Source organism: Rana temporaria, chromosome 1 (genome assembly GCF_905171775.1).
Source record: "Rana temporaria chromosome 1, aRanTem1.1, whole genome shotgun sequence".
Classification (NCBI taxonomy): Eukaryota; Metazoa; Chordata; class Amphibia; order Anura; family Ranidae; genus Rana; species Rana temporaria.
In genome coordinates this window covers 429818831-429838015 of record NC_053489.1, presented here as the reverse complement: position 1 = coordinate 429838015, position 19185 = coordinate 429818831, and the positions used below count along the sequence as shown (strand labels likewise).

General features: G+C 42.1%; 1 protein-coding gene across 2 annotated transcripts in view; it reads right to left on the bottom strand.

Moving 5' to 3' along the window:
- ELP1 (elongator acetyltransferase complex subunit 1) overlaps nt 1-19185 on the bottom strand; it is a 133067-nt gene that overhangs the window by 64231 nt on the left and 49651 nt on the right. For both annotated transcript variants that reach the window (XM_040325453.1, XM_040325461.1), the window contains exons 12-16: nt 16550-16720; nt 15856-15949; nt 13598-13759; nt 12113-12219; nt 580-683 (exon numbers count right to left, since the gene is read on the bottom strand). In XM_040325453.1, coding sequence (XP_040181387.1) covers nt 580-683; nt 12113-12219; nt 13598-13759; nt 15856-15949; nt 16550-16720 — 638 coding nt within the window. The remainder of the gene's footprint in view (nt 1-579; nt 684-12112; nt 12220-13597; nt 13760-15855; nt 15950-16549; nt 16721-19185) is intronic.

The window sequence follows — 19185 nt, the reverse complement described above, 5'->3', positions numbered from 1 at the left end:
CTGACTCTCTGTCTGGACAGTGCTGATTGGCACTGTGCTGATCATATATACTCTCCCAAGAAAAAAAAAGTCTTTAGCAATACACACCAAACTGAGCATGTGCAGTTCTGTTCTATCAGCAGATAGATTGGGGACTGTGGAAGAAGGGGAGGAACAGGGAAGACAGGATCAAACAGCCTTTTTACATACAGAGGACTAACCCCTTAGGTTCCACAGTGAGTATAACGAGCATGGTTTATTTAATATACAGACTGATTTTACTGTTGTGGGTTTAGTAACACTTTTAGTGGCATGATCTCCAGATTACATCCAAACCAATAAACAGCTCTAATCAGAAACTACAGAAAGCATTATGTTAAGGTCAAGTAACCTAAACTAGTTACAAAAAACAAATAACAAGGTACATTCCATTTACATCCATAATCTTGATCTAGGGCATGCTCATTTTCGCTATTTCCTATTCATTCCCATGGCTGCTCTGTGCATATTGAGGGCATCCAGAGGAGTTTGGACCCATATATTTTTTAAATGTGTTTTTTTTTATGCAATATAGGTTACAAAAATCTAGAACGGTCATACCTCCCCATTAATAGTGGTTATCTCAGTTTGAATACAAGGATGCTGAAACTTAACATCTTGACCAATATCATCTTTCCAGGGCTCAAGAACAGGTGTGGGTGACTCTGAAAGGAAAAAGCTGTTATTTTTGCAACTGTTCATTCTAAATTCGATTTTTGATTTAAAAGGTATGTTGAAACTGAACCTACATAATAAATTGGGGAATTTATTAAAATTGAAATCTGGAGCAGCTGTTCAAGACAGCCAATCAGCTTCTATCTTTAGCTAAAATGACAGATAGAAGCTGATTGGGTGCCATACACAAGTGATCTAGATTATGGCTGCTCCAGTTTTGCTAAAATCCCCTCTGCGTATCCAGAATTTCAACTAATGCTACCATTGTGAGCAAGGATACTGAATGAAAAAAAAAAAAAATAGGATTTTTATTACAGCTTACCTGTAAAATCCTTATCTTGGAGTACATCACGGGACACAGAGCCTTAAGTATTTACTTAATGGGTAATAGGCCACCTTCAGGTGTGGACACTGGTAAACTCCAATTAGGGAAGTTTACTCCCTATATAACCCCTCCTCCTTCCAGGAGCACATCAGTTTTTGTAGCAAAGCAATATGTCTAAATCCCAAAAGAGAGGAGGGAACTCTGTGTCCCATGATGTACTCCAAGAAAAGGATTTTACAGGTAAGCTGTAATAAAAATCCTATTTTCTTTATCGTACATCATGGGACAGCCTTAAAGGGTTTGTAAATGTAATTTTTCCCCCCCTAAATAGCTTCCTTTACCTTAGTGCAGTCCTCCTTCACTTACCTCATCCTTCCATTTTGCTTTTAAATGTCCCTATTTATTCAGAGAAATCCTCACTTCCTGTTCTTCTGTCTGTAACTACACACAGTAATGCAAGGCTTTCTCCCTGGTGTGGAGAAAGCCTCTTGAGGGGGCGAGCAGGCAAGTCAGGACACTCTCTACTTTGCAGATAGAGAAAGGAGCTGTGTGTTAGTGGGCGTCCCGACACTCCTGCTCGCCCCCTCAGAAGGCTTTCTCCACACCAGGGAGAAAGGCTTGCATTACTTTGTGGAGTTACAGACAGAAGAACAGGAAGTGAGGATTTCTCAGAAGAAATAAGGACATTTAAAATCAAAAATGGAAGGATGAGGTAAGCGAAGGAGGACTGCACTAAGGTAAAGGAAGCTATTTAGGGATTTTTTTTTTACCTTTACAACCCCTTTAAGTATTTACTTAATGGGACGTCCCATAGCAATGCCACTTGAGGGGTGGGAGAAAAAACCCGCAGGGTACACCCAGACCTGAAGATCTATACTGTTGCTTGTAGCACACTGCGCCCAAAGGCAATATCCTCATACCTCCTTACATCCACCTGATAAAATGTTGTGAATGTATGCACTGAAGATCAAGTTGCAGCCTTACAGATCTGAGCCATGGAGGCCTGATGACGCACTGCCCAAGAAGCACTAAGCGACCTGGTAGAATGCGCCTTAAATCTTGCCCCTTAAATCATAAGTTTGAATTATCACTTGCCGAATCCACTTAGCGACAGTGGATTTCGACGCTGCCTGTCCCTTCTTAGGACCCTCCGGCAGAATAAATAAGACATCAGTCTTACGAATCTGAGCAGTTTTCTTTAAAGCGGTGGTTTACCCTCCTTCACATCATTAGACCATTACATTCGGCATCGTAGCGCGAGCTACGGTATGCCGGTCTTAAATTTTTAATCCCCGTACTCACTGTGCTATCGATGATTGAAGATTCTGACTCCCGCGGGGAATGGGCGTGCCTATGGAGAGGGAGGATGATTGACGGCCGGCTCTGGCACGTCACGCTCCCCGAAGACAGCCGGAGTAGGTCTCGGCTATTCACGGCGCCTGCGCACAGGCTATGCGCAGGCGCCGTGAATAGCCAAGCCTATTTCGGCTATTTCCGGAGAAGCGTGACGTGCCAGGGCCGGCCGTCAATCACCTTCTCTCACCATAGGAACGCCCATTCCCCGGATTCTTCAATCATCGATAGCACAGTGAGTACGGGGATAAAAAATGTAAGACCGGCATACCGTAGCTCGCGCTACGATGCCGAATGTAATGGTCTAATAAAAAACATTTTTTTTTTTTTTAACAGGGTGAACCCCCGCTTTAAATAGATTTTCACTGCTCTCACCACATCAAGACAATGTAGTGACCTTTCTTCCCTGGAACATGGTTTTGGAAAAAATGATGGCAGGACAATATTGATTCAGGTGAAAACCTGAAATTACTTTTGGCAAAAAGCCTGGACGAGGGGGTAGCACCACTCTGTCCTCATGAAAAATTAAATACGGCTCTTTACAAGAAAGAGCAGCCAACTCTGAAACCCTCCTTGCTGAGGATATAGCAACCAAAAATACCAACTTCCTTGTCAGCAAGACTAGAGGAATATGTTGTATCGGTTCAAATGGCTGTTTTTGTAACACAGACAAAACCAAGTTTAAGTCCCAAGGATTCAAGGGAGGTTTGACGGGCGGATTAAGCCGTGTTACCCCTTGTATAAAGCCTCGGACTAAAGAATGAGTAGCAAGTGGTCTTTGAAATAAGACCGATAAAGCTGAGACTTGGCCTTTGCCAGTACTTAAAGCGGAGTTCCAGCCACAATTTCACTTTTTAAATATAAATACCCCTGTAATACACAAGCTTAATGTATTTTAGTAAAGTTAGTCTGTAAACTAAGGTCCGTTTTGTTAGGTTGTTACAGCATTTAGACACTTTATGAAATAGAAATTGACTGGGGCCATCTTAAGTGTGGGCATCATGAAGCCAGACTGTATGACTTCCTGGATTTCAGCCTTGCAAATCTCGCACATGCTCAGTGCTGCACAAGCAGTGTCAGATCGGGTTTCACTACCTGTGCTGTCCAAGTCACATGATTTTTTGAGACTGGGGAGTGCACAGACTCCTGGAAAGTTACACCCACTACATTCCCAGGAGTCTGTGCAGGTTAGGAAGCATTAAGCACCTAGGTGCAGGAAGTGGGAAGATTAACTATTCTGCCTAGCAACAACACTTTGAAGGCATCTAAAAAAAAAAAAAAATAATTTTTCGTAAAGGACTAATGACATTTTTTTAAAACTACTGATGTAATGTTATATTTATGGGTGGAACTCCACTTTAAGGCCAACTTCATCGCTACCCCTAATTGTAGAAAGCAAGAATTCTGCCTAGGATATATATCCGAGGGTGCCAACCCTTGGATTCACACCAGGAAACATAAGCCTTCCAGACTCTTATAATATATAGTTCTGGAAGCTGGTTTTCTGGCATTGATCAGGGTGGAGATAACCAACGCGAAAAGCCCACGTTTTAGAATGCTGTTTAGCGGTATTAAGGAAGATTTCTCTAGGTTGAGAATCCAACCTAATGCTTTCAGATAGTTGGTTATAGTGCGTACGTTTTGCTCCAAACGAGTCACTGATTGATCTATAAGTAATAGCTCGTCTAGGTACGCTATGATATTATGCCCTGGGCCCTTAACCAGGCTAGAAGTGGGGCCAGCACTTTGATGAACACCCGAGGTGCTGTGGCTAGCCCGAAGGGCAGGGCTACAAACTGGAAATGCTGTTGTTCAATTCGAACCGCAGAAACTTTTGATGAGCAGGAAATACAGGGACATGCAGGTATGCTTCCCTGAAGTCGATTGACGCGAGAAGTTCTCCTCCTAGAAGGATGGAAACTACTGATCTTATTGTCTCCATGCGAAAGGAGCAGATCTTCAGGAATTTATTTAGCTTTCTGATCTACACACAACCGTTTTTCGGGTTGTAAAAAATGGCGTGTTTAATGGTCTAGAAAAAAGTTTTTTTCAACCCGATCGTTAAAACGGCCTTGCCTACACACGATCGTGAAAAAAAAAAATGCTCTAGCAAAGCACGGTGACGTACAACACATACGACGGCACTATAAAGGGGAAGCTCCATTCGGATGGCGCCACCATTGGGGCTGCTTTTGCTGATTTCGTGTTAGTAAAAGACGATTTGCGCTTTTCAGTCTGTTACAGCGTGATGAATGTGCTTACTCCATTACGAACGCTAGTTTTACCAGAACGAGCGCTCCCGTCTCATAACTTGCTTCTGAGCATGCACGTTTTTTTTCACGTCGTTAAAGCCCACACACGACTATTTTTTACGACGTTAAAAACTTTGTGAAAAATTAGAGCATGTTCTAAATTTTTAATGCCCATTTTTTACATTGTGAAAAATGCTCTGGAGCCCACACACGATCGTTTTTAATGACATTAAAAAAAAACATAATTTTTTACAACCCGAAAAACAGTCGTGTGTACGCGGCATCAGATCTAGAATGGGTCCAACGTCTCCATTTGGTTTTGGTACCATGAAAAGATTTGAATAAAGCCCAAGACCTTGCTCCTTTGTGGGGATCTGTATGATCACCCCTTGAGATATTAATCGATATAGTGCAGGGGTCTCCAAACTGCGACCCGAGGGCCGGATGTGGCCCTTTGCGAGCCTTCATCCAGCCCTTAGGGCAGTATTGCTCCCAACGATGAGGCACTATTCCTCAGAATAACACCAACAATGGGGCACCATTTCTTCCACTAATAGCAATGATGGAGCACTATTCCTCCTCCTACTGCCCACCAGCACTGGGGCCGTGTTTATTCTCACTGATGCTTGGCCCTTGGGGCATTTTCTACCCCCACTGGTCAGAATACGGCCCCCCTGAAGTCTGACAGACAATAAACTGGCCCTTTGCTTGAAAAGTATGGAGGCCCCAGGTCAAGTGCCTGAAACAGAGATTGTCTTTTCTCTGGATCTTTGGGCACGCTTGATCTTAGGAAACGAGACAGTGGAAAGTTCCGGAATTCCAGCTTGTATCCCAGCGTTACCAAGGAGATGACCCATGTGTCCTGAATTTCCTTTTTCCAGACTTCTGAAAAGTGCAGAAGTCTTCCCCCCACCTTGGTAAGGGGGGTTGCCTCTTCACGATGAGGCTTTAGGATTCTGTTTTGCAGATTTCCTACCCCAGGGCTTCTTTTGAGCCTGGGTCTGACCCTGAGGTCTTTCTCTAGAGTCTGATGACGGAGGCCGTCACCACTGCTTAGAGGCGGAAGCCCTTGGCGTCGGGGAAAGAGCCCGTTTAAATGCAGGGCATTTGTATTTTCTTTTGACGGGTAAAAGAGTGCTTTTGCCACTAGAAATTGTCTTGATATATTTATCCAAGTATTCTCGGAAAAGTCACTCCCCATGAAAGGGGAACCCAGTTAGGAGGTTATTACATGGTGTCTCAGCTGACCAATTTTTTTAGCCACAGGATCCTGCGCATATGTACAAGCATAAGGCGGTATTGCCTGGTGAATAGAATCTTTAACCACTTGGTAACCGCCCTATAGACAATATACGTCTACAGGGCGGGTGGTTAACTCTAGGAGGGTGTCAATGTACGTCCTCCCAGAGTCCGTCTCCCGCGCGTCCCCTGGGACGCGCACACGGGAACATCCGTGACCGCCGGGTCCAGAGGACCCGGCCGATCACGAATCGCGGTAAACGGCCGCTGATAGCGGCCGTTTACCATGTGATCGCTCCGTCCAATGACGGAGCGATCACATGTAAACAAACCGGCGTCTTTGGATGACGCCGGTTCCTCCCTCCTCTCTCTGTACCGAGCGGTACAGTGTGAGAGGGGGGAGCGCGGGTGTCAGCAGCGCTGTGGATGGATCTGTGACTATTGCAGTCACAGATCCATCCATCCCTGCTCAGCCATCCCTGAAACCCCCTGCAATACCCCCCCCTACAATACTCTGCAATACTCTGCATACCCCCTACAATACTCTGCAATACTCTGCATACCCCCTACAATACTCTGCAATACTCTGCATGCCCCCCTGCGCAATACTCTGCATACCCCCCCTGCGCAATACTCTGCATACCCCCCCCCTGCGCAATACTCTGCATACCCCCCCTGCGCAATACTCTGCATATCCCCCTGCGCAATACTCTGCATACCCCCCCTGCGCAATACTCTGCATACCCCCCCTGCGCAATACTCTGCATTGCTCCCCGGCAATACTCTGCAATACCCCTGCACAATTACTCTGCGCAATTACTCTGCAATACCTCTGCGCAATTACTCTGCAATACCTCTGCGCAATTACTCTGCAATACCCCCGCACCAATACTCTGCAATACCCCCGCACCAATACTCTGCAATACCCCCGCACCAATACTCTGCAATACCCCCGCACCAATACTCTGCAATACCCCCGCACCAATACTCTGCAATACCCCCGCACCAATACTCTGCAATACCCCCGCACCAATACTCTGCAATACCCCCGCACCAATACTCTGCAATACCCCCGCACCAATACTCGGCAATACCCCCGCACCAATACTCGGCAATACCCCCGCACCAATACTCGGCAATACCCCCGCACCAATACTCGGCAATACCCCCGCACCAATACTCGGCAATACCCCCGCACCAATACTCGGCAATACCCCCGCACCAATACTCGGCAATACCCCCGCACCAATACTCGGCAATTCCCCAACACCAATACTCTGCAATTCCCCAACACCAATACTCTGCAATTCCCCAACACCAATACTCTGCAATTCCCCAACACCAATACTCTGCAATTCCCCAACACCAATACTCTGCAATACCCCAACACCAATACTCTGCAATACCCCAACACCAATACTCTGCAATACCCCAACACCAATACTCTGCAATACCCCAACACCAATACTCTGCAATACCCCAACACCAATACTCTGCAATACCCCAACACCAATACTCTGCAATACCCCAACACCAATACTCTGCAATACCCCGGCTAATACTCTGCAGTACCCAGAAAATACTCTGGGAAAAAAATGCGTTTTAACCACTTCCCGCCCGCCGGCCGTCATGACGTCCTTGACTTTGTGCAGGGATATCTGAATGATGCCTGCAGCTACAGACATCATTCAGATATCATTTTTTTCAGCCGGCGATTCCCTACACCGTAAGAACAATCATGTCGGCTGTTCCGCCTCTTGATCGTTCTTACGGGAGGCGAAAGGGGACGTCTCCCCTCCCTTCTCCCTCTGGTGCCTCTTCTGACTCACCGCTACGATCGAAACCAGGATCGTTTTATTTTTTTTAATTTTTTTCAGGCTTCCCAGCCTAGAGGTGAGATGTGGGGTCTTATTGACCCCACATCTCACTGTAAAGAGGACCTGTCATGCTATATTCCTATTACAAGGGATGTTTACATTCCTTGTAATAGGAATAAAAGTGATCAAAACATTTATTTTTGGGGAAAAACGTATCAAACTAAAATAAATAAAGTGAAATGAACAATAAAAATATTTTTTTTTTTTAAAGCGCCCCTGTTCCTGCGTGCTCGTATACAGAAGCGACCGCACACGTAAGTCCCGCCCACATATGAAAACGGTGTTCAAACCACACATGTGAGGTATCGCTGCGAACGTTGGAGCAAGAGCAATACTTTTGGCCCTAGAGCTCTTCTCCAACTAAAAAGATGTAACCAGTAAAAATATTTAAAGCGTCGCCTATGGGGATTTTTAAGTAGCGAAGTTTGGCGCCATTCCACAAGCGTGTGCAATATTGAAGGGTGACATGTTGGGTATCTATTGACTCGGCGTAACTTCATCTTTCATATTATGCAAAAACATTGGGCTAACTTTAATGTTTTTTTTTTTTTAAAAGCACAAAACCGTTTTATTTCCAAAAAAACGCATTCGAACAATTGCTGCGAAAATAACGTGCGCGATAAAAAGTTGCAACGACCGCCATTGTATTCTCTAGGGTTTTTGCTAAAAAAGCATATATAATGTTTTGGGGTTCTATGCAATTTTCTAGCAAATAAATGATGATTTTTCCATGTAGGAGAGAAATGTCAGAATTGGTCTCGGTGCTCCAGAACGCCTGATGGTGCTCCCTGCATGTCGGGCCTCTGTATGTGGCCACGCTGTGTAAAAGTCTCACACATTTGGTATCGGCATACTCGGGAGGAATAGCAGAATGTGTTTTGGGGTGTAATTAGTGTTATGCATATGCTGTGTGTGAGAAATAACCGGCGAATATGAACATTTTGTGAAAAAAAAAAAAAAAAAAATCTTGATTTTGCAAAGAATTGTGGGAAAAAATTACAACTTCTAAAAACTCACCATGCCTCTTTCTAAATACCTTGGAATGTCTTCTTTTCAAAAAGGGGTCATTTGGGGGGTATTTGTACTTTTCTGGCATGTTAGGGTCTCAAGAAATGAGAGAGGCTGTCAGTACATCAGATGTGATCAAATTGATCAATTTTCAGTAATTGGTACCATAGCTTGTAGACCCTATAACTTTTACCCAGACTAAATAATAACCCAATTTTTTTTTTTTTTTTTTTACCAAAGATATGTAGCAGTATACATTTTAGGCCAAATTTATGAAGAAAAATTCATTTTTTGCAAAATTTTATAATAGAAATGAAAAAAAATTCATTTTTTTACAAAATTTTTGTTCTTTTTTCATTATTAGCGGAAAAAATAAAAACCGCAGAGGTGATCAAATACCACCAAAAGAAAGCTCTATTTGTGGGAAAAAAAGGACAAAAATTTCATTTGGTTACAGTGTTGTATGACTGAGTTATTGTCATTCAAAATGTGAGAGCACCGAAAGCTGAAAATTGGTCTGGTTATTAAGGGTGTTTAAGTGCCCAGTTGTCAAGTGGTTAATGGCATCTATGGCAAAACATAATGTCTTTGGTAGTTCAGCCAAATCCCGAGCTTGTTGTGTAGGGAGTTCTCTAAGGGCCAATTTAAAATTGGTCCTTTAGGGATTGGGAGACACCTATTGCGGCGACTGCGGGCTGAGTGACGGTACCTGCTATGGAAACGGCAGATTTTAGCAGGGATTCCAACTTCTTATTTGTTGGATCCTTAAGCATATGTGCATTGTCTACAAGATAAGTTAAGTTATTCTTCACATTGGAAATCTCAGCGTCAATTGCTGGTACTTTCCATCTTTTGGAGAATTTTTTCTCCAGAAGATAGCGAGTTGTAAAACTCTTAGGAGGGAGAAAGTACTTATCCGGATGATCCCATTCCAGAAATATAAGCTGTTCTAGCAATGTATGTGCTGGAAACGCATGCAAAGCATGGGAAGGTTTTAAAGAACCTAAGGAAGAGGCTGGGTTTTCATGAGTCTATGTTAGAGGCAGCATGAAGGTTAAACAAACTATTTCTGTAAGAGATTGTATCAGCAATTTACAGTTTGGGAAGCTGAAAAAGGTTCATCTTCCGTTGTCTCCTCTATTGAGGAATTATCGGTTTGTTTTTCTTCCTGATCGATTGAGGGTAACACCTCATCGTGAGTCCACTGTTCCCTAGCAAAGCTGGAGTGGGGGAAGGGGACCTAGTACGTTTCTTATCCATCTGAATAGAGGATGCGATTAAAGCCGCTAATGACAGCGTGGAAATACAGCTTGAGATCCCAATGTCTGGGGGTGAAATTTTTGCTTTCTTGGTTTATGAGGTGTCTTTTTTGGCAGGCATAGTCCCAAGTACAAAAGGCTTGGAGGCGCTATACAATTTGCACTAAATCGCTGAAATAGTCATGACCTATATCAAGTCGCTATACAATTCAGCCTAGTGCTAGAAAAAGAGTGTCCTTCCTGAATCAGGAATGCCAGTGCAACCCATACATGTCCCACAGCTTGTGTATCCCTCCTGTGTTTCCTCCTCAGCAGCAAAGGAGAGACTGACACAGCTTTCCTTTTGTTTGTTTGCAGCCTGCGTGTGCCTCGTGGATGGTTTTGCGGCACTGCGTTTAGGCCCCGCCCCCTTCGGGGGAAAAACCGCGGGAGCAGAGACTGTAGTAAGGCACAGAGAAAAAACAAACAAACAGCCAGTCAATCATAGCAGCGGTACATAGCAGGACCTCCATGTCCCCCACCGCGAGGGGGGGTATGTAAGAGGGTGCATCGCTGCTGTCCCCTTGACCCACTGGTCCCATCAGAGGGAGAGAAAAAAATTATTTTTTAAAGGATATTTTTACCTTGTAAAAATCTCCTCTCCACCTGCTGTACAAGCCATGCACGGACTGAGCTCTAGTGAAGACGACAGAGTATGGTAAGTGCATAGACTCCCTCTAGTGGAGATTTTAAGGCATGACAATCTTTTTTCCTTAAGGGAAGAAATACATAGTAATTTAAAAATATCCAAGTCTCTTCCTTACCTTATCGTCGCTGCAGGATTTTACTGAAATAACAGAAAAAATTCCAGTTTTCACCCATCACCGCGGGCTGTGTTTAGCCAAACCTTCAAGGACGGGGTCCCTGAAACAGGGTTCCACTGCCTTGGGCCATGTATAGCACCCCCTCAGGAGTTTTAGGTCATTTTACAAAGACTTAAACCCTGGATTTCTGGTGTCCAGTCCTACAAAGAGAGGCATTACAGGCAAAACCTTGTATCCAAAGCACAAGGTTTTGCCTGTAATGCCTCTCTTTGTAGGCAAAACCTTGTGCTTCGGATACGAGGTCCCAGGTACCATCATTTTAGGCCTCAGTGGCAATGTGGTTGGATCTGGCTTCTTTTTATGGAGGAATTTAAATACAGCATGGATCCCTCCTGGAGCTCTTCAGAGCACTTCTTCACTCGTGACCAACACCTTTAGACACTGGCGAAAAAACTGATGTGCTCCTGGAAGGAGGAGGGGTTATATAGGGAGTAAACTTCCTTAATTAGGGTTTACCAGTGTCAACACCTGAAGGTGGCCTATTACCCATTAAGTAAATACTTAAGGTTCTGTGTCCCATGATGTACGATAAAGAAATGAATACTGTACTCTAAATAACATTTACTTCAGTTACTGTATGTACTCCTTAAAAATAATGTAGTGTTAAACAACACAGACCTAGCATAAATACCTGAATCTAACTTGGCATGAAGCTCTTGTAATCCACTACGAAGCAAAATCAGCAGAGGGAGAGACAGCACTTTGAGCTACTCGGGACACTTTTGCCTAAAGGCCAACTCCTTCTTTTACACCAGGTTACATGTGACATTTGCATTTAGTGTCACATGTGCACAACCCCTACCACAGCAGACGTAATTCTCAATGGAACACAAATACGATAATCATTCACTCTTCCTTAGCTCTCTAACTGAATGCCCATACATACACACATACACTAAAATAATATTTCTGAAGATATCATATTTGAAAGACATTGCTTGTGGATATACATATACTCTAAATGCGAAGTTTAATGGAGCCTCAGTTAAAAAAAAAAATAGAATGCAAAAACCATCCTGATGGTTTATCTTATACTTTAAATTCTTATTACAGACATTCAGCAAGGACACTAACTGAACTAGTAGCAGCAACTCAGTTTGTAAACAAATCAGTATGAATATATAACTTCAAGAAACATTCTTGCATAAAAAAACATGTATCTGTCACCCAGATGCTAAATTAACAGTGCAACATGAATATCTAGTGAATAAATACTTTAACACCCCATTTAAAATATACTCACCCCAGCAGTACTTCCAGACTTGGCCATCTGCAGTTTGGAAGGCACATGTCTTTGTTTTTCTACTATAGCACATAGTGATAACACGTCCATTAACTATCCCATCTTGCCTATATGCAGGAACATAATAATGAAAATATTTTTTAGCACAGCTACTAAAATATTGTTTCAAGAGATAAATGACATCCAAGTGTGCATTTGCACATCCAAGCATTAAAAATTACATCCAAGCATTAAACACTGAATTACATGTTCAGGAATTTTTTTTTTTTAATAAAAAATAAAAACTTAGTAAAAATTATTATGGTTATTTATGGTTACTTTAATTCTGCACTTGTGAAAAAGTGGTTCTGACAGAATACTTTCAATGGACATTTTTCATTATGACACAACTATCAAACCCAAAAAGCTGATGATCTGTCTGCGATCAGCATAAATCTCTTCTGACAAGATTTCATGACACCAAGAGAAAAAAGATGACAGGGGAGGAAGCTGTAGTTGATTGACAGCCTCAGCTTTGTTCCTGTGAGCTGTGGGAAGGGGTGTCTCTTCCCTCCAGTTAGCTCTCAAAGCTCCCCCCACTGAGCCCTGCAGAATGTAACTTCAGCCCTCTGCACCCTTTTTTCTGACATTTCAGACAAGCCTTATGAACTTCAGACTCTGACCGGAACAGAGCCAACTTAGCCCAGTCACTTTACTGGGTATATGTGAGGGTTTACCATAATTTTAAATGTCTGCCTACAGAGCTTTAACACAATACTTAAAGTGTTACTAAACCCACAACAGTAAAATCAGTCTGTATATGCAGTAAAGCATGCTTGTTATACTCACTGTGGAACCTAAAGGGTTAATCCTCTGCACTGTGTAAAAAGACTGTTTGATCCTGGCTTCTCTGATCCTCCCCTCCCTTCCACTGACCCCTGAGATAACACAGAGCCTATGGAGTCAGGCTGCACATGCTCAGTTTGGTATGTATTGCTAGAGAGGGTTTTTTTTTTTCTTCCTGTGACCGTGCATGTCTCATAGGCCAGTCAAAAAAACTCTTCCTACAAGCTTTAACCAGTGCTTGACTGGACACTGATAGAAGTCGCAAGACTGCTCCAACTGCTAATGAGAAAAGGTATTTAGCAGTTTATATTTACTAAAACAATTGCATTTCCATGTTCTGTGTATTGTGGGAGACCAGCTATAGTGAATGCAAGATCCTGGGCTTAGTAACACTTTAGGATTAAAAAAATGTAAATAACCACTCAAACTACAGGGCTGGCATATATTATTAACTGCCAGTTATAAAGATAATTGACTGCTTGTCCACCAAAGGGGTTTGTCTCTAGTGTTTGTCATTTCAAGTTCAACAATACTCACTCAGTCATATATTATGACAATGAAAAGGGCTGAACCGTCGTCGTTTATCTGTGTCCATTCCCAAACTAGAATTGTAGCCAAACTGTGAAAGCAAGACCGCAAAAAGAAAGCCATACTGCTTACCTGGGATTAATTATTTGTCCATTCTCCGATGGTACATTAACGTGGTAAATTGTTGACTGAGAGGAAGTCTTCCCTTGGCTGATAAGCAAGAAAGTGTCATCCTGCACCCACGTCAAATGGTGGAAAAAAAGAGGCTGCATGTTTTCTGCTGGGACATGTAACCTGTACACAATATATAAATACAATTCTGTTAAAATCAGTTTTAGTTTTAAAGGTAATGCGATTTATGGATATTGATTAGGATTCTGTATATTGATTAATGAATAGGAGCAGATACATAATGTGATAGAATCTTGTTTAAAATATATTTTTTTTGTATTTAAGAAAAAGACTAATAAAAACAAATTGAAAACAAAATCAGTTTTATGGTTAACGCCGCTATACTTTTTTTATTTTTTTTAACCTTACTCAAAATATCTTACATCCCAACTTTCCTACAGTTGCCAAAAGTTAAACAGGGATTTTACAAGGGTACAGACATTCGAAATCTGACAAGACATCTAACACTTCTCTGCCAGAAATAGATGAAGAAAACATACAATATTAGGGACAATGCCCCGAGCACCACTGCCGACAGTAGCGACATCGGCAGCTCGTCTGGAGGGTTGCGGACAAGCCAGGACACCTCTGAAAGGATGCAGAGTTTAGTACACAAAAACGCAAACAAACTGCCAATGCAATAAGCAAATTAAGTGGCATAGTGTAATATTATGTCATCTTGCGAATCAGCCAATAGGGGCGTGCGCGCGCCCCCCCCGGTCCCGACACATGTGCCCCGGCGGGCACGATCACCGCCGGGCACCCACGATCGCTCGTTACAGAGCGAGAACCGGGAGCTGTGTGTGTAAACACACAGCTCCCAGTCTTGTCAGGGGGAGAAATGCCCGATTGTCTATTCCAGGGGTCTCCAAACTTTTCAAACAAAGGGCCACTTTATTGCCCTTCAGACTTTAGGAGGGCCGGACTTTGGCCAGCAGGGGGAGAAAATTGTCACAGGCCCAGCATCAGTGAGAACAAATATGGCCTCAGGGTTGGTGGGCAATAGGAGGAGGAGTATTCCCCCTATTAGTAGGAGGAATAGTATCCCATCATTGGTATCGGTGGACAATATAGTGCCCCATTGTTGGTGTCAGTGGGAGGAATAGTGCCTCATATCAGTGGTAGGAATTGTACCCTAAGGGCCGGATAACAGCAAGCAAAGGGCCACATCTGGCCCTCGGGCCGCAGTTTGGAGACCCCTGGTCTATTCATACAATGTATGAACAGCGATCAGTCATTTCTCCAAGTCAGTCCCACCCCCTTCAGTTGGAACACACCCAGGGAACATACTTAACCCCTTCCTCGCCCCCTAGTGTTAACCCCTTCCCTGCCAGTATTTTTATAGTAATCAATTAATTGATCGCTAAAAAAATGCCAATGGTCCCAAAAATGTGTCAAAAGTGTCCGAAGTGTCCGCCATAAGGTCGCAATACCGATAAGAAAAAAAAAATCGCTGATCGCCGCCATTACTAGTAAAAAAAAAAAAATAATTAATAAAAATGCCATACAACTATGCCCTATTTTGTAGACGCTATAACTTTTGCGCAAACCAATCAAACGCTTTTTTTTACGAAAAATATGTAGAAGAATATGTATCGGCCTAAACTGAGGAAAAAAATAGTTTTTTACATATTTTTGGGGATATTTATTACAGCAAAAGTATTTTTTTTTCAAAATTGTCGCTCTATTTTTGTTTATAGCGCAAAAAAATAAAAACCGCAGAGGTGATCAAATACCACCAAAAGAAAGTTCTATTTGTGGGGGAAAAAATACACCAATTTTGTTGCCATGTCGCACGACCGCGCATTTGTCAGTTAAAGCGACGCAGTGCCGAATCGCAAAAAGGGGCCTGGTCATTGAGCAGCAATATGGTCCGGGGCTGAAGTTGTTAAGGGCAATTTGCCTACAGGCCACAAACAGCAGTGGTCCGAACTGGTGACTTAAGCGTGGCTTGGGGTAGCGCCACAATAGGTGTATCGGAGACCCCAAATGACCACATTTTAGACGTGCCGGGTCAGATCTATATGTACAAACCTAAGGAAAACATTAATGTCATTTTAATTAGTACTATATATATATTATACCCTCCCAACACTATTCCAATAAAGAAATGGATTAAAGGCATGTTGGAGTTAATCACAATAAGGAATGTTGTTGACTCCAAACAAAAATTAGCACATAGATGAAATCGCAGGAAGTCACAAGGCACCAAAACCTACCTGAACTCCTTTTCTAGGATTGGAGTCTTTGTAGATGCTTTGAATCCATTTCCTCCTGCTATTTTTACAATAGATTCCTTAACAGCATCAATTCCTATAAATGAATGGAAATTAATTATAACACTTATTGAACTTAAAGTATAAATTTTTTTTTTAGTATTGCATAGAGTAGAGAGGATTTAGAACACTTTTCAGTTAGTTTGTATTGCTGTCTGTGCCCCTGTTAGGGAGATTTTGTTTTGTTTCTCTTTTTGTCCCATTCACCATCAAAGATGAAAGTAAAATAAAATCTCACATTTAGGGTTGTCCCCACAAAAATAATTGAGGGGAAGTTTTCCAATGGGGACAAGTTCTGGCGATTTGGGGGTCCCAAAGTAATGTCCTTAATTTTCAGGTATTTCCTCTCACTTCCTGTTTGGCTATGGGATAGGAAGTGAGAGGAATCTCTACAATGAAACACAGAAATTTTAACGGGGTTCCAAAAAAAAAAAAAAAAAGGCTTTGCCTGTAGTTCGACTTAAAAAGCAAACCTAGAAGAGAAAAAGCTAATAACAGTTCATAAAGCAAGAAAAATGTTAGGGAAAATATAATAGTCGAGGTGAAAGGAAGGGAACGAGAAATACAGTGCATGGTGAAAGCTCCATTTAAGGATAGTTATATTACTGCATAAATACAGTTAGTATTACCAACCCACCATATCTGAAGATGTAAACTGTATTACTATTGTCAAGTACCGCCAGGTCACTACTCTTCTCAGGATCCATGTGGAAGGCAACCTCATTCACTGAACAGGGGAACTGCATGTGAAATGTGTACATTGGAGGAGGGACCACAGACTGGACAAAAGAGGTCACCAGGACTTTATCTGCACAAAAATTAAAATGTTATTTATTTTTTACTGCATAACAATTAAGTCTTGGCATACAAAATACAAGTGCCAATTTATATAATAAATATGTCTCATTGCTCCTGTCTGGCAATATGGCAAAGATAATAAACATCACGTATTTCTGTACATTTAGAAAAAAAAAAAAAGCTTTTGCAAAGTGAATATATTCATGAGTAAAAAAGAATGGGAAAAGAACACTACAATACAAATGTGGAAAAGGATTCTTTTCTTTAAAGGGGTTATAAAGGTTTTACACATTTACAGTGATATGCAGGATACCATGCTACTACCTTATTTATCTTGACAATTGCAGACGCCGTTTTGGAGCGTTGTTGGGGTTTCCAGCTATCTTAATATCTACGCATCTTACGGCCAAGTGGATTTGGCTTCCACTGGCCATTGCGCTGCTCGCCCCTGCCGTCTATGCCGCCGGGTTCCTTTGGATTGCGTTATATTTAATCAGTGACAGAATTGGTGAGCACACAACTACCATGGCTCTTTAATATTATTATTTTTTGATATCATAATGTATGTATTTCTTGTATGTGTACTAATGGCATATTTTTGTCATACACAGACCACTATATCCCAAAAGGCTAAAGTTGCAAGGCCCTGACGAAGCACGAGAGTGAGAAACTAGTTGGCATTCTGCACATAATATTTATCGCCGTTTTGTAAATACTGTGGTCTATTTTCATGCATTACATGTTTTTATGAATTATTTATATACATATTAAACTCTTTTGTAAAAATCACAAACCTCACTGTTTGGTGTGTTCACCCTATTACTACAATTAACACCTCACAATTAAAAACCCTATATTTGAAGAGGGATTACCCTCTACCATATATGTTCTCTGTTTTTTTTTTGTTTCCTTTAAAAGGGATTGTGAGTTCTTGTTAATTGACTTGGAAAACCATTCTCCCCACCTCCACCTTGTTTCCTTTTATGGGTTGTAAAGGTTTGTTTTTTTATTTTCTAAATAGGTTTCTTTTAAGTTAGTGCATTGTTGGTTCACTTACCTTTTCTTTCGATTTCCCTTCTAAATGTTTTTTTTCCTTTGTCTGAATTTCTCACTTCCTGTTTCTCCTCAGTAAGCTTGCCCCCATCATCCAAGCTTTTCTAGCTGGGGGTTAGTCAGCCAGAACCGCTTACTGAGGAGGAACAGGAAGTGATAAATTCAGACAAAAAAAAAATTTTTAGAAGGGAAATCAAAGGAAACGGTAAGTGAACCAACAATGCACTAACTTAAAGGACCCTATTTAGAAAATAAAAAACAAACCTTTACAACCCCTTTAAAGGGTCACTAAAGGAAACATTTTTTTTTGCTGAAATGACTGTTTACAGGGTATAGACATAAAAGTTAACCGATTCCTTTTAAAAATGATTAAAAATTGAATTTAATCTATCATATAATGTGCCTCTAGTTTCACGTTCGGTTTTAAAGGTACATACATGAAGTTCCGGGTGAGAGGTGAGTCGGGAAGGCTCACAGAACAAAAACAACAAATCCAGGGCAGTGTTTTGTTTTTAAAATGAATCGGATTGGTTCTGAGGAGTTTTAGACACACAGTAATGACATCTTAGACCACCGTGAAAATCTCCCAGTACGATGGTTGTAAGGAAACAGGCAACCAGAAAGTGTGGAGATCACAGCAGAATTACAGCTACTTTAAAGTAAAATGAAGAATGAGGACATGAAACCAGTACTGCAGTAAGGTAAAGGAAGCTATATAGCTAAAAAAAAAAATTCCTTTAGTGACCCTTTAAATATGGCAGTGCAAAAAAGCAATGATAATATGGAAATTAAAGAAACATATAGCACACGAATTGGATAACTTCTAACTCCATGCAAATGCATAACAGTATTTTATATAGTATTTGCTGTTTCAGTTCGGTCTGTGTGCTTGTTTTGACAGACAGAGCACAAAAACATGAATAGAATTTAGGAGCTCATTGCATTTTTTCTTTCAGCCTGCCAAGTGAACCTAAATCCACAATGGCTTTTTCTTCTCTCTACTTAAAAGAGGAGTTTCACCTAAAAATGGAACTTCCTCTTAACCCACTCCTCGCCCCCTTACATGCCACATTCGGCATGTAATTTTTTGGGGGGGGAGTGGGGGCTTCAGGAGAAGGGGACTTCCTGTCCCACTTCCTCCTTCCGCCGAGGGGCTGGAAAGGCGATTAGCTTAATCGCCTTTTCACAGCCCCTCCCTGTAGGCGAACGCCTGTCCAATCGGACGGCGCCGCTCGCGCATGCGCAGTGGGTGCCCGGCCGTGAAGCCGAAAGCTGTCACTGCTGGGTGCCCACACTAAGAATGAAGGGGGGGCAAGGAGCGGAGACCCGGCCGGCGCGTCGCTGGAGCCGTGGAGCAGGTAAGTGTCAGTTTATTAAAAGCCATCAGCTACACTTTTTGTAGCTGCTAACTTTTAATAAAAC